Here is a 12,700-nt window from a genome sequence, read left to right on the forward strand (position 1 = left end):
GGGGGGATGGAGGTGCATTTTGTGAGCAGATGGATGGAGCAGGACAGGCCTGGAGTCAGGATGAAGAAAGGAAACCGGAGATTGAAGAATTGGCAATTGAACTCCTGGTTTACATGGAGAGGGATAGGTTTGCTGGAGTCTTGGAGAAGGAAAGATTACTGAAAGTAAATTTACACTCAAAGTTAGAAGCATGATAAGTGACATGAATAGGGCCATAATCCATATTAAGGAGCCATCCATTGATATTAAGGATATAAATCAGATACAATATTGTGCAGCAAAAATGATTACTGAGAGAATCTTGCCAACAAGGGCACAAGGCCAGAAAAATGGGAGAAAGATGACAACTCCTCCTTGGAAAAAATGTATAGAAGGGAAAATTAAATCACTGCGTTCCTTCTTGTCATTTTTTGCTACACCAGACTAACATGACAATCCCTCTGAAGATCTGATAGAACAGACAAACATCAAAACTATGGAATGACGTGAAGTTACAACCACTGAGCTGGGAGCCAGGTTAAAGGGATTCCCAAATTGGAAGGGCCCCGGCCCTGATGGAGTGCCCAACTTTTGACTTAATATTTGATTTGATCTGTCCATTAAAATCTGGCTAATTGCAGAAGCCAATTGATTGGAAAACCATATTTGACTCCATGGTGGCTGGTAATGCGAAGAACACTTCTCCTACCAATGGGAGATCCAAGCAATGTGCCCAAAAACTGTCAACCAATGGCCTGCTTGCCTACAATATAAAAGCTGTGCCCGGCAGTCGATGCAGATAGAATATCTCGCCACCTTGATTCTGGTAGAATCTTGGTGATAGGACAGAAGGGTAACAAGGTAAAAGCTTGAGGAGCCAGGGACCACATGATGCTGAGCAGGGCCATTATGACTGGCTGTATACATAGCCGAAACCTCACTATAGCATGGATTGATTAAAGAAAGCCTTTAATAGCATCCCTCGCTCTTGGATAAAAAGTTGCCTTGAATAAGTGAGTCCTGTATTGATAAAGTATATCAGGTTCACTGTGAAAATGTGGCAGACTGCACTGCACTGTGGAAAAATTCTTTAAGGAGCTATTTAATGTGAAGAACTTTGTAACACGATAGAAAGTAGTGGAGCAAAGATAATCACTAATATATCTAGTGTAATTGCTTGACATGAGACCTATAAGTTCTGAGGATAAATATGCCATTTTTCTTAGTTTGCTTGTAACAAGAAACAAGTCATGAGATCAGATCTCAGAATCTTCCTACTTCTTCCCTACACCTTGTCCAACATCACCTCCAATCCACTTTAGGGCTGATGCAATATTTGTGCGTAGAAAACAGGTGCTCAATGTTGAGCGCCGTGCGATGCAATATTTAAATGAGGGTCGCACTAAAAAGGATGCGCTAGGGAAAATTGTGCATCCCTAGTGCCTCTTCAGCATCGGGCACACAGGAGAGGTGACTGTCAGTGCGGGTTTGTAAAACCGGCGTTCAATACGAGCGTCTGTTTTCTCCTACTACCAGTACAATATACATTGCACAAGATACATGATCTGGAGTGTGTTCCTTGTGCGTTTATATCAGGCGCCCAGAATTATTTTTTTTTACCTGAGACTTCTTTTTTTTTTTAACCAGAAATCTGCTTTCTGTGCTTCCTCCTACTTAGTATCGCGATGATACTTATAGGAGGAATCAAGAAAGCAGGATTTTTTGTTTTTTATCAATGAGCCCTTGAATGTGGCATACCTGTAGGCCAGCCCCAGGCTGGCGTAAAATTTTCCGCGTTACAATGGGCGCATTTGCCGCACGGGAAATCTTTTCCATCGCAGGTATTAGCTAATAGCCTCAAGTACATGGAATTTACGTGTGATTAGTGCTATTAGTTGCGCGTTGATGTGGAAGCACGTTTTGGTTGTGCTAATCCCCCTATTGCATTGGGGGGTTATGGACGTATGTCCAAAACGTGCATCCGATCGCGTGTCAAGCCGTGCGCTAGCCGCAGCGCACAGTATTGCATCGGCCTTTTTGGGTCCTGAGTCCTCCTCTTTCTCCCCTACCTATTGCCCTGCATCCCCTACCACTGGCTCTTTCTCCACACCCCCCACCTACTTGTCTTGCATCCCCCTTTCAACCACACCCACCCCAATCCCAGCAGCAGGAGTCCTCTCTCTCCCCCCACTCTGCCTAGCAGCACCCCCGATCCCCTGCACAACATTAGTCCCTTCTTTGGCTCTCCTCTTTATCGCTGCCAAGTGGAAATCCCTCCCCCTCTTTCTGTCTCTCCTCCCTCCTGTGCTCCTTGGGCTGCAGAGCAGTAAATCTTTCTGCAGTGGCAGCAGCAAGAGATGAAGAAACTTAAAATCAACACATAGCCAGTGAGCCACAGGGCAGCCCCTACCTTTCTCCTACATGAGCTTATTTATTGCAGTAAACTAAACACATGAGTGGCTGGGGATCCTCCAGAACAGATTTGGGAACCACTTCCCTAGGTCCTGCACCCTCCTCAGTCAGGGGTACATTTTCAGAACTTACGCGCATGTGCACCCTCTGACTTAATATCATCCCGAACAGTAAAAAAAATTGAATTCGGCCCGCGGCTGTCGGGTCGAAAACCGGACGCTCAATTTTGCCAGCATCCGGTTTCCGAGCCGGTGGCCGTCAGCAAAATTTGAGCGTCCAGTTTTCAGCCCGACAGCCGCCGGCTTAACATCACTATGATATTAAGTCGGAGGGTGCACAGAAAAGCTTTTTTGTGCACTTTCCCGGTGCCGGCAGAAACTAGTGCCTACCTTTGGGTAGGCGCTAATTTCTGAAAGTAAAATGTGTGGCTTGGCTGCACATTTTACTTTCTGTATCGCAGGGAATACCTAATAGGGCTATCAACATGCATTTGCATGTTGAGGGCGCTATTAGGTGCCGCGGGTTGGACGCGCGTTTTCCGCCCCTTACTGAATAAGGGGTAAGGAAAAACACACGTCCAAGAGCAGGCTAACAGTGCGCTCCGTTGGAGCGCACTGTACTGTATCGGCCTGTGAGTGTTCCCTCCCTTGGACTGGCTAACTAAGAGCACTACAGCAGCATCATTATGTAAAGTTCCTGCATTTACTGCCAGCTCATACCCAGCCTGCAGCGGTCACCTTTACACTTCCTCCTCCCTCTTCAGGCACTCACTCTCTCCATTTGCTCTGTCCATGGCTGACTGCACCGGCCTTCTCTGAGATCAGCCCAGCCAGCTCTTGAAGCATTTATACAGAAACAGTAACCAGGAGTTGGAAAAGTAAACAAAGCAGACCAGAATGGTGCAGATTGTTTTTTTCAAACATTTATTTTCAATTTTCCTATAACATAACATAAGTCACCGGGATCATAGTACAAAGCAAAAACGTAACATTACAGATTCAATACCTCTGACCCAACAGCCTCACTTCTTCAACCCTACAATCCCCCAGTCTTTCTTCCAACTGCATTCTGAAAAGCCAGACGGATGCCTAGATTTTAATCCTGCTGCAGCATCATATTAAACTATGGAAATACAAGTTGCCTCTGGACAGAATAGCACAATGTCATTAGCTTTTAAAGCTATTTGGTAAATGTGATTCTAGTGCGAATGGAACAGGGGTCCGCAGTTTTTAGAAAATGCGCTTTCAAGTTCCCAGAAACTCTGGCTTGTCGTTACATGCTTGACAGCCTAGAGGAGGCGCTATAGTTTGTCTTTCCTCAGTTGAAAGTCTCCCATTAACCTGATGACTGCTAGTCTTCCTTCTATACTTCTGGAGGAAAAGAAAATAAAGATCAGCAAAAGATAAAAAAAAAAAACCTCAAGTCAGCGCTTATACATTAACAGCTTGGGAACAAAAAGATAAAAAAAAAAAATAAGTGGCCCGTCCCAGGATGTGCAGCAGGCTAGGGCGGGCAGATTTTGCTCTGCTGCACACCAGCCTCCTCTAAAGGATACTGGAAAAAGAAATCTTTAAAATTAAAAAAAGAGAGAGAGAGATCCAGAACAGGAGATCTGGAAAAGTCCCACTATTAAACGTCTCCACAACTACAGAGAAGGAAAACTGGTTCTTACTTGCTAATTTTCATTCCTGGAATACCACAGATCAGTCTCTGCCTCTCTGCCAGCAGATGGAGACAGAAGAAAAGTTTTACTGACACTGTTACTTAACCTAGAGTGCCACTTGCAGTCTCTCAGTATGACCTGTACCCATGCCAAGTTGAGCATAACTATAATAAAAACGGAGATCCTCAGCCCCCTTCAACGAGCATAAGGCAGGCAGGGCCTCCTTGGAAAACCTGTTCCAGCAACATTAAGCAGAAGATCATGTAACCAAACAAACTGCCATGATGAGCAGGCTTTACTATCAGGCGGGGTCTCTGGACTGAACTTTCCTGTTTATTCCCCAGATCAGTCCAGACTCCAGGGATGTACTCAAGCTCCCCTATACTGGTCAGGGATGATCCAGTCTGTCACTGAGGTTCAACTCCCCTATATGGTACATCATCTACTTTTTGAGGATCTGCGAAGCATCCAGTTTCCCAATTCCTACCTTCGGCTATGTGTGCGCAAAGTCTTACTTTTGGTAAAACAAATAATCCTCAAGCAATGGCTGTTGGCAGAAGCACCTAACCCGTTCCCACTTGAAAATAGCTTTGCTTAATCTGTGCATCATGGAATTTTATGTTGAAAAAGTAGACCTCACGATTAAGCGCAAGTCTATTTAGGGTACCTGGCAAGCCTACTTACAAACACTGCCTCACAGAACTCGCAGCTTCTGTATGAATAGTCAAACGTGAAAGGACACATTGCGTTTCTACTGGACTGTTCAAAATGCAATCCAAACCTTGTGGTCCCACCAACATGCAGCACCTGTGCTTTTGCGGAGGTGGGGGGGGTTGGGCAGGTTCAGGGGTTGACTGGGTTTACCATGTTTTGTTGCCACTGTGTGTGAAGTGGGCGCGCGGAGATAACCGCCCCCTCACTTCTCATTCTAAATGTATCAAGATGTTATTGTGAAAATTAATAAAGCAGTTTGAAACATACATGGGCAGGAATGTGACAGCCCCACTTGCCATAGACTCTCCAAACCCCTCGGAATCCGGATCCCGGAGATCCAACCAATAACTTCTGAAGATAGTGTGTAACTACTTCCAAGTAGCCGCCCCACACATTTATTGTGAAGAAACCAGCTGCCATTCGGCCTATGAGGTGGCCTGCGCCCGAGCTGAGCGAGTCCTTAGACCCTCCAGCACTGGATGGCCTTTACAAATATATAAAATCGAGCTAATTGCATCCTTCAGCCATCTTGCAATAGTAACCTTGGATGCCCTGCACCCCTTTTTCTTGGCCCATTACAAAGCACAAAAATATGATCTGATCTCCGGAAACTATTAGTCACCTAGAGAAACTATTAGTACCTTAACAACCCTGCTGCACATCCAACACACAAACACAGCACAAATGAATCCAAATTCGGAAAGGAGGGAAGTTCCACTGTTTGACTAAGGTGAAAGGCTGAAGGAACCTACGGCACCGTTTGCAATGACATCCCATTCTCCGTAAACTGAAGAAAGGGATCTCGACAACACCTGAAGCTCTGAAATTCTTCTCACCGAACAAATTGCCAAAAAATCCCCCAAAAACCTTTCAGGGTTAAATCCTTTAGAGTCATCCTCTGCAATGACTTGGGAGTCTCACACAATACCCTCATCAGCAAATTAAGATTCCACTAAGGACACACCTTCCACACCGGGGGCCGCAAGTGTTTTGTCCCTTGAAGAAAATGAATCGCAGCCAGATGAGAGGCCAGGGACACTTCCTGTACCTTACCCCGAAGACAGCCTAAAGCCGCCACCTGTACCCGAAGGAAATTCTAGGCTAGACCCCCTCACTAGACCTTTTTGTAAAAAGGTCAAGGTATGGGAAACTGAAGCCTGAGTAGGCCGCACGCCCCATACAACACATCAAGCCTGACAATTCCTCTACTACATCCTAACATAAGCCAAGGATGCAGACGGTCGTCCGACCTGCAGTAAGGTGGCAATGACATCTTTGGAATTCCCCTTCTCTCTCAAGCGGTTCCTTTCAAAAACAAAGCCGCGGGATAGAAGTGATCCGCCTGATCCACAAATATGGGACCCTGGTGCAATCGTCTCGGAAGGTGACCAAACCTTAACAGACTGTCCACCGCCAAGTTTACTAGGTCCACCAATCATGGTCGACATGGCTATTCCGAAGCCAAGAGAATCACATTTCACTTAGGTGTCTCTGTGTGTCATAGCACCCTGCCCAACAGCAGCCATGGAGGACGGACGTAAAGAAGAATCCCCGCTGGCCAAGGTAGAACAAGAGTGTCGATTCCTTCTGCTCTGTGTTCTCACCTGCGACTGTAAAAGCACGCCGCTTTGGCGTTTTGTCTCAACACCATCAAGTGCATGCTAAGTGTTCGCCATCTGGCCCGGACCAAAAGCACTGCTTCCTCTGATAGCTCCCATTCTCCAGGGAGCCTGCTGAGAAAATTTGCCTGCACATTTTCCACCCCGGCTATGTCTGATGCTGCCAGTGCTGCTCTGCCCAGTGAGCCACCAACTGAGCCTCCTGAAAAACCATCTGACTTTTGGTCTCTCCCTATCAGTTAATATAAGCCACCATCATTGCACTATCTGACTTTGTAATCATGGCAGAAATGAAAACAATGCTAAGCGCACTGCTCTCATCTCTAACCAACTGATAGACCACGATGCCTCCCCCTTTGAACACTGACCCTACGTGATATCATCCTGACACACCACTCTCCAATCAGAGAGGGTGGCATCAGTGGACCCTATCACCCAATCTGGGATTTCCAACTCCATCCTCCATTCCAGTTTGACCTTCCGAGGGGAAGAGGAATTTTCAACTTCTCTGATAGTGGGATCCAATGGGAGGGAAGCACTCTTTGAAGGGGCCGCATATGCTCAAACACCCAGGGAACTAGATCCAATGTCGATGCCATAGACCCCAGGATCTGCAAATAATCCAAAACTCTAGGCACTTTTGCGTAGCAACAGGTGGCGAACCAGACTCTGCAGTTTCACTGTCCCATTCTCCGTGAGAAACACCTTGCCAATCCGGGGTGTCGAAATCAAGGAGTGGGATGGCATTAGATGGCTCTTCGCTAGGTTTTTCACCACCCAGCCCAAAGCCCTCAACTTCTCTAGGACCCGCTCTACCACCAGCTGACATAGGTCCGCCAACTTTGCCCAAATGAGCCATCCATCCAGATATGGGTATATCAGCACTCCTTCCTTCTGAAGGGCTACTGCCACCACCACCATCACTTTGATGAATGTATACAGTACATACCTTCATCAAGCTACTGCTTGAGGGCCATCTTTTCACCAGTCGCATTTCTGAACTGCAAGCATTGTCGTGTAGGGACCCTTTCCTACATTTTTCAGATGATGGGATTTTCCTTACGCACATTCCTTTTTTGCTGAAGGTAGTGTCCTCTTTTCACCTTAATCAGGTGGTCAAGCTTCTGGCTTTTCTGAACTTGGCTAGGGAACTTCACTTATTGGATGTGCGTCACATCCTTTTGTGATATCTCAAGGTGACTATCCCTTTCAGAGATCGGATCATCTGTTTGTTCCTGTTCAGTGGAGCACAGAGGGAAATAAGGCTTCCAAGGTCACTATTGCTCGCTTGATAAAAGAGGCGAGAGCTTTGGCTCACATCTGCAAGGGCCGGCGGGAGCCGGAGGGGTTGTGAGCGCATTCAGTAGGGTTGTAGGCGACCTCATGGGCGGAGTGTCAACTGCTTTCTCCACAGGAGATCTGTTGTGTAGCGCTCTTCACACTTTTACTAAACATTACTGCTTTCATGTATGAGCTCCAAGGAAGCGACTTTTGGGGCGAGTGTATTGCATGCTGGTTCCCACCCAGAATAGAGGGAACTGGGTACATCCCACTCATCTGGACTGATCAGGGATACGGAACAGGAAAGGAAAATTGGTTCTTATCTGCTCATTTTTTGTCGGTAAACAACTGTGAACAGCAGGAGTAATTTCTTTCCTTGCAGCTTGGCCTTTGGCCGAAAAATCTACAAAACTCAGTAACCAATTACTGTCGCATTTCACTCGGATGTTTTTTGATCATTTGCTAGTATTTTTGCTTCGGTCGGGGCCCCGAGCCTGTGCGCGCTCTCTCCACCAAGATTGCCCGGTCTGCAGCTGAAACGTGGAAAGGGACCGCAAATTTCAGGCCGGGCAAGCCGCCGGTTCGCCTCCAGGTCTTTGCCAGCAGTAATCGGCCACATTGCACCTAACAAACCAGCCCGTGCCACAGCCCCCTGCATACCTCCCGCGCTGGGAACTTCTGCCCCCGGGCCAAGGAAAGCAGCCTCCTCCTACCCAGGCATCGGCTTTCACAACATTTGATCTCGCTACGGGATCCTTACAGCAGGGTGCAGAGCTTTTAAGAAAAAAGAGAGAGAGAGAAACGAACTTGGCCGGTGCTGAAGAGAAGCCCAAGGAACAGGCGGGCGCCCTGCGCCCGGTGCGGAGCGAGCTGAAGCCTGCCCGTACACCTCCGAGCTCAGCGATGCGCTAGTAGGAGCGGCCTTCTCCTTGCTGCAACCGCGCCACTATTTCCCGGCTTGCTCTCCCTCTCTTGGCACGTCTCGCTCATCAAGAGCTAAAATTCCCCGGCAGCCCCCAAGAAACAGAGCTCTCCCTTCCCCCTACGATTTTACAGAGTTTCCCGGGGCTCTTCCCGGCCGGGCGACCGGACACTCTGGCCAGAGAAGGCACTCTCTGGTACTTCTCTGCAGCTCTCTAGCCAATGGTCGCACTCTCTCATCCAGCCATGCTCAGGAAGTGGGGGAATCCTATGCAAATTTCAGAACGGCGAGGAAATCGCTAGATTGGCCACTAACTTGTTGAGAAATCGCTACATTAGCTCCCTGTCACCATTGCAGTTCAAAAGTCGCGGCAGATTTTTAAAAAAAGTCTCTAGATCTAATAACAAAATCGCTAAATTGCCAACACTGCAACCATTCTCCTCCAGCTTAAAAAAAACAAACAAACCCCCCCCTATGTGTCGTCATCACTCTGTGCTATCAGAGTAAAGCTCCCGCTTCAATGTGATGTCATCAGTGTATGCCCTCAATGTAATTCTCTGGCCCTCCTCGTCTGTGATGTCATTAGTCTGCGCCGGCAGGAGGCGGAGCTGCTCTGCACTTTTGCAGCTTGCCGGAGTCGCATTCAGGGAAGAAGATTCATCTCCTCTCCTTCAGCTCTGTAGCTCTGATTCGTAGCTTTCTGGCCCCTCTAATAACAAGAGGGAAACTCAGTTCTTCCGCAGCCCGAGAGAAGAGCCCCCAATTCATTTTTAATCCTGGAAGCAGCACAAGCAGAGAGAAAATGCCTGCAGGAGCTTCTGCTCAGGTAAAAGTTTTTACACCTCAACTTCCTAAGAACCTAAATGCCATGCTGGGTCAGAGCAATGGTCCATTGAACCCTGCATCCTGTCTCCAGCAATGGTCGGTGCAGGTTGCCTGGAGTTACCTGGCAAATCTCTATATGAAGGTCTGTTTCATGTGTTTTTCGCGAGAAATGGACTTTGGCTTCTCCACCTCTTATCTATCTGGTTAATAATTATTTATTGACCTGTCCTACAATCTATCCGTTTTCCTCTTCCTTCCTCCCAATCTAGGCTTCCCCTTTAGTCTCTCTTCCAAAAAAATCAGCCTTCCCTCCCTCATTAATCTCCTTCCTCTCTTTCCTGTCTGATCAGTCTCTCTATCCTGCAGTGTAGCTTTCTTCTCATTTCTTTTCAATTCTCCCTGTAAGCCCTCTCTGCGTTACTAGCTGCTGCAGTCAGCCTTTTGTGTTCCCCACCACTTCAGCAACTGTAAGCCACTGTGCCAGAAGTAGCTAACAGGGTCAGACAGGAGAGACTGGCAGCAGTAAGCAGCAGCAGTAAGAACAGAGATGGACGCTGGCCTGTAAGGACGTCTACACAGAGCAGGAGACTGACAGCAACAGAGATGAAGTGTGTGAATGGTAGTTACTCCTGGGAGAATTATGTGCCACTGTGGAGTGCAAAATTTGTGCAGAATTCCCCTCTTGCAAAGAATTTAAGTTTTTCGCACAGAATTTGGGAGAAAGGCCATGAGTGGAGCCCATCCCGCTCACGGCGAAGATCAGTAGGAGATGGAGATCAGCAGATCACGGCGAAGATCAGCAGGATGCGAGCCGAGCAAAAGTGTTTGCGGCAAAGATGAGTAGGCTGAAAGCAGAGCCCATCCCGCTCACGGCAAACATCAGTGCTGCAAAAATCAGCTGGCTGCAAGAGGAGCCCATTTCATTCGCAGCAAAGTTCAGCAAGTCCAGTAGCAGTGAAGGCCCAGTGTGACAGCGCAAGAAATGTTGTGAGGGAGTGTGTATGCGAGTGAGAGATTGAGATTCTGTATGTGTGTGTGAGACATAGGGTGCGTATTTATGTGTGAGAGAGGGAGCCTGTGTGCAAGTGGGTGTGTGTGAGTGCGAGAGAGAGGGAGCTTTGTGAGGGTGTGTATGTATGATAGAGAGAGCCTGTATGAGGGAGGGATCAAACTCTGGGAGTGGAGGGCTGGGGGGTGGAAATAGAGTGGAAGGAGTTGAGTCTGGAGGGGAAGGGGAGAGATAATGGAGAGCGGAGAAGTTTGGGCCTGAGCGTGCAGAGTGAAATAGGTCTGGCTGGGGGGAGTAGGGAGAGAGGTGGAAGGGACACTCTTACAGTGTACTTCTAGGGGAATTCTGCTCAAAATATTTAAAACTATGCATCTTTGACTAATAACTTTTCTGTATTACATTTTACATTAATTACTCAGACTGTGATGTATATTGTGTTTTTTTAACTATTATAAAGTATGCAAAATTTTGCAGATTTTAAATTTTTATGCGCAGAATTCCCACCGTAGTAAGTTGTGGTGGAAACCCAATGGGTAGGAGGTAGGGCACGGGAGTGGGATCAGTCATGTGGTTACATCAGTGGTGGGAAAACAACTATTACAGAGTGATGTATTGGAAGAATTTGTGGGAGAAAGGGACATAGTAATACCAAGGTGGATGTAAGTAGACAAGAGAATGAGGTGGCAGCCCTATGGACAGCTTCCTATGCAAACAGGTTAAAACTGGGAGCCACCAAACAGAAGGGCAACAGGATTAATGAATACTGAGTTGATATTGTAAGGAAATATATATATATCTTGGTTTCTTTAAAATAATTTTCTCTCTCAGTTTTATGGGATTCTATTAAATGTCTAACACATTATCATATAATGCTTTGTGTATCCCTTAATTATAAGAGGTTAAAAAGAGAGAACTTCATAATAACAGCTTATTAAACACTGCAATCCTGCTCTTTCTATATGACCACTGCTGCAGATTTCTAACTTGGGATTCTGCAGAGTCAGACATGACTTTAATGGGATCCTGAGCAGACCTGGAGTGAAGAAAAGCAGTTTGGGACCCACCTGATTGTAAGAGAGAGATCAGGAGTCACTAAAAGTAAAATTTGGTGTTCCGGGTTCTTTGTGTAACTGGTATCCAGTTGCTGTAGTCCTACTCTGGGACTGTTTTATGTGACATTGAATTATATAAACTTATAAAACTAACCCTGCTCTGCTGAGTCCCAGCACTGGGAGATTTTCTGATGCAGAAGGTGCTGAGTGTTTCTGGTTTGTGTTTCAGGTCCCAGTATCCTTTGAGGACATTGCTGTCTATTTCACCCAGGAGGAGTGGGAGGGTTTAGAAGAACGGCAGAAGGAGCTTTACAAGGATGTGATGAAGGAGAATTATCAGACCTTCAGATCACTGGGTAAGGAGGGACATTTATTAAGACCTTCATATTTTTGGAGGGGAGAATAGAATATAATTTCATTATTGAGTGAAACTGGGTCTTTTGCTTGCTGAGACTGCAGGGAGCTGGGGATGCAGCAGCGGCAGCAGCATTCATAGCTCTTGTGAGAGAGGGGACAGGGAGTCACGGTTATTGCTCAGGGGTGACACCTAGTGGCTGGATTACATTTCCATGATGCAGGGCTACAGAAGGAGCCCTGGTGAATGCCCCCACCCCTATTCCTGGGGTAATTCTGTGCAAAAAGATTGAAAATTCTGTGCACAAAAATGGAAAATTTTGCATTCTTTAAATTGGTCAAAATAACACAATACACAAGACAGTCTTTAAGTAATTAATTTAAAATGTAATACAGAAAAAAGTTATTACTTAAAGATGCAGAGTTTTAAATATTTTGAGCATAATTTCCCTAGAAGTACATTGTAAGAGTGTCCCTTCCACTCACTGTCCCTACTCCCTTGGCCAGTCTCCTTTCACTTTGCCTTCTCAGGCCCCCTAACTCTTCCACCCTCCACTATTTCTCCGCTAGGTTCAACCCCTTCCACTCTCTCCATTCCCGAGTTTAACCCCTCTCCCAGTACTGCTCCTCAAACAGGCTCTGTCTCTCTCTCACACACACAGGCTCCCTCTCTCTCTCTCTCACACACAGTCTCTCTCTCTCTCTCTCTCTCTCTCTCTCTCTCACACACACAGGCTCCCCCTCTCTCTCTCTGTCTCTCTCACACACACAGGCTCTCTCTCTCTCTCTCTCTCTCTCACACACACAGGCTCTCTCTCTCTGTCTCTCCTCACACACACAGGGCTCTCTCTCTCTCTCTCTCTCTCTCTC

At 46.8% G+C, this 12,700-nt stretch overlaps 1 protein-coding gene across 1 annotated transcript in view; it reads left to right on the plus strand.

Annotated features, from left to right (window-relative positions):
* LOC115083179 overlaps positions 1–12,700 on the plus strand; it is a 136,447-nt gene that overhangs the window by 70,694 nt on the left and 53,053 nt on the right. The window contains exons 8-9 of the mRNA XM_029586985.1: positions 11,706–11,832; positions 11,936–12,002. Coding sequence (XP_029442845.1) covers positions 11,706–11,832; positions 11,936–12,002 — 194 coding nt within the window. The remainder of the gene's footprint in view (positions 1–11,705; positions 11,833–11,935; positions 12,003–12,700) is intronic.

The sequence above is a fragment of the Rhinatrema bivittatum genome, chromosome 2 (genome assembly GCF_901001135.1).
Source record: "Rhinatrema bivittatum chromosome 2, aRhiBiv1.1, whole genome shotgun sequence".
Classification (NCBI taxonomy): domain Eukaryota; kingdom Metazoa; phylum Chordata; class Amphibia; order Gymnophiona; family Rhinatrematidae; genus Rhinatrema; species Rhinatrema bivittatum.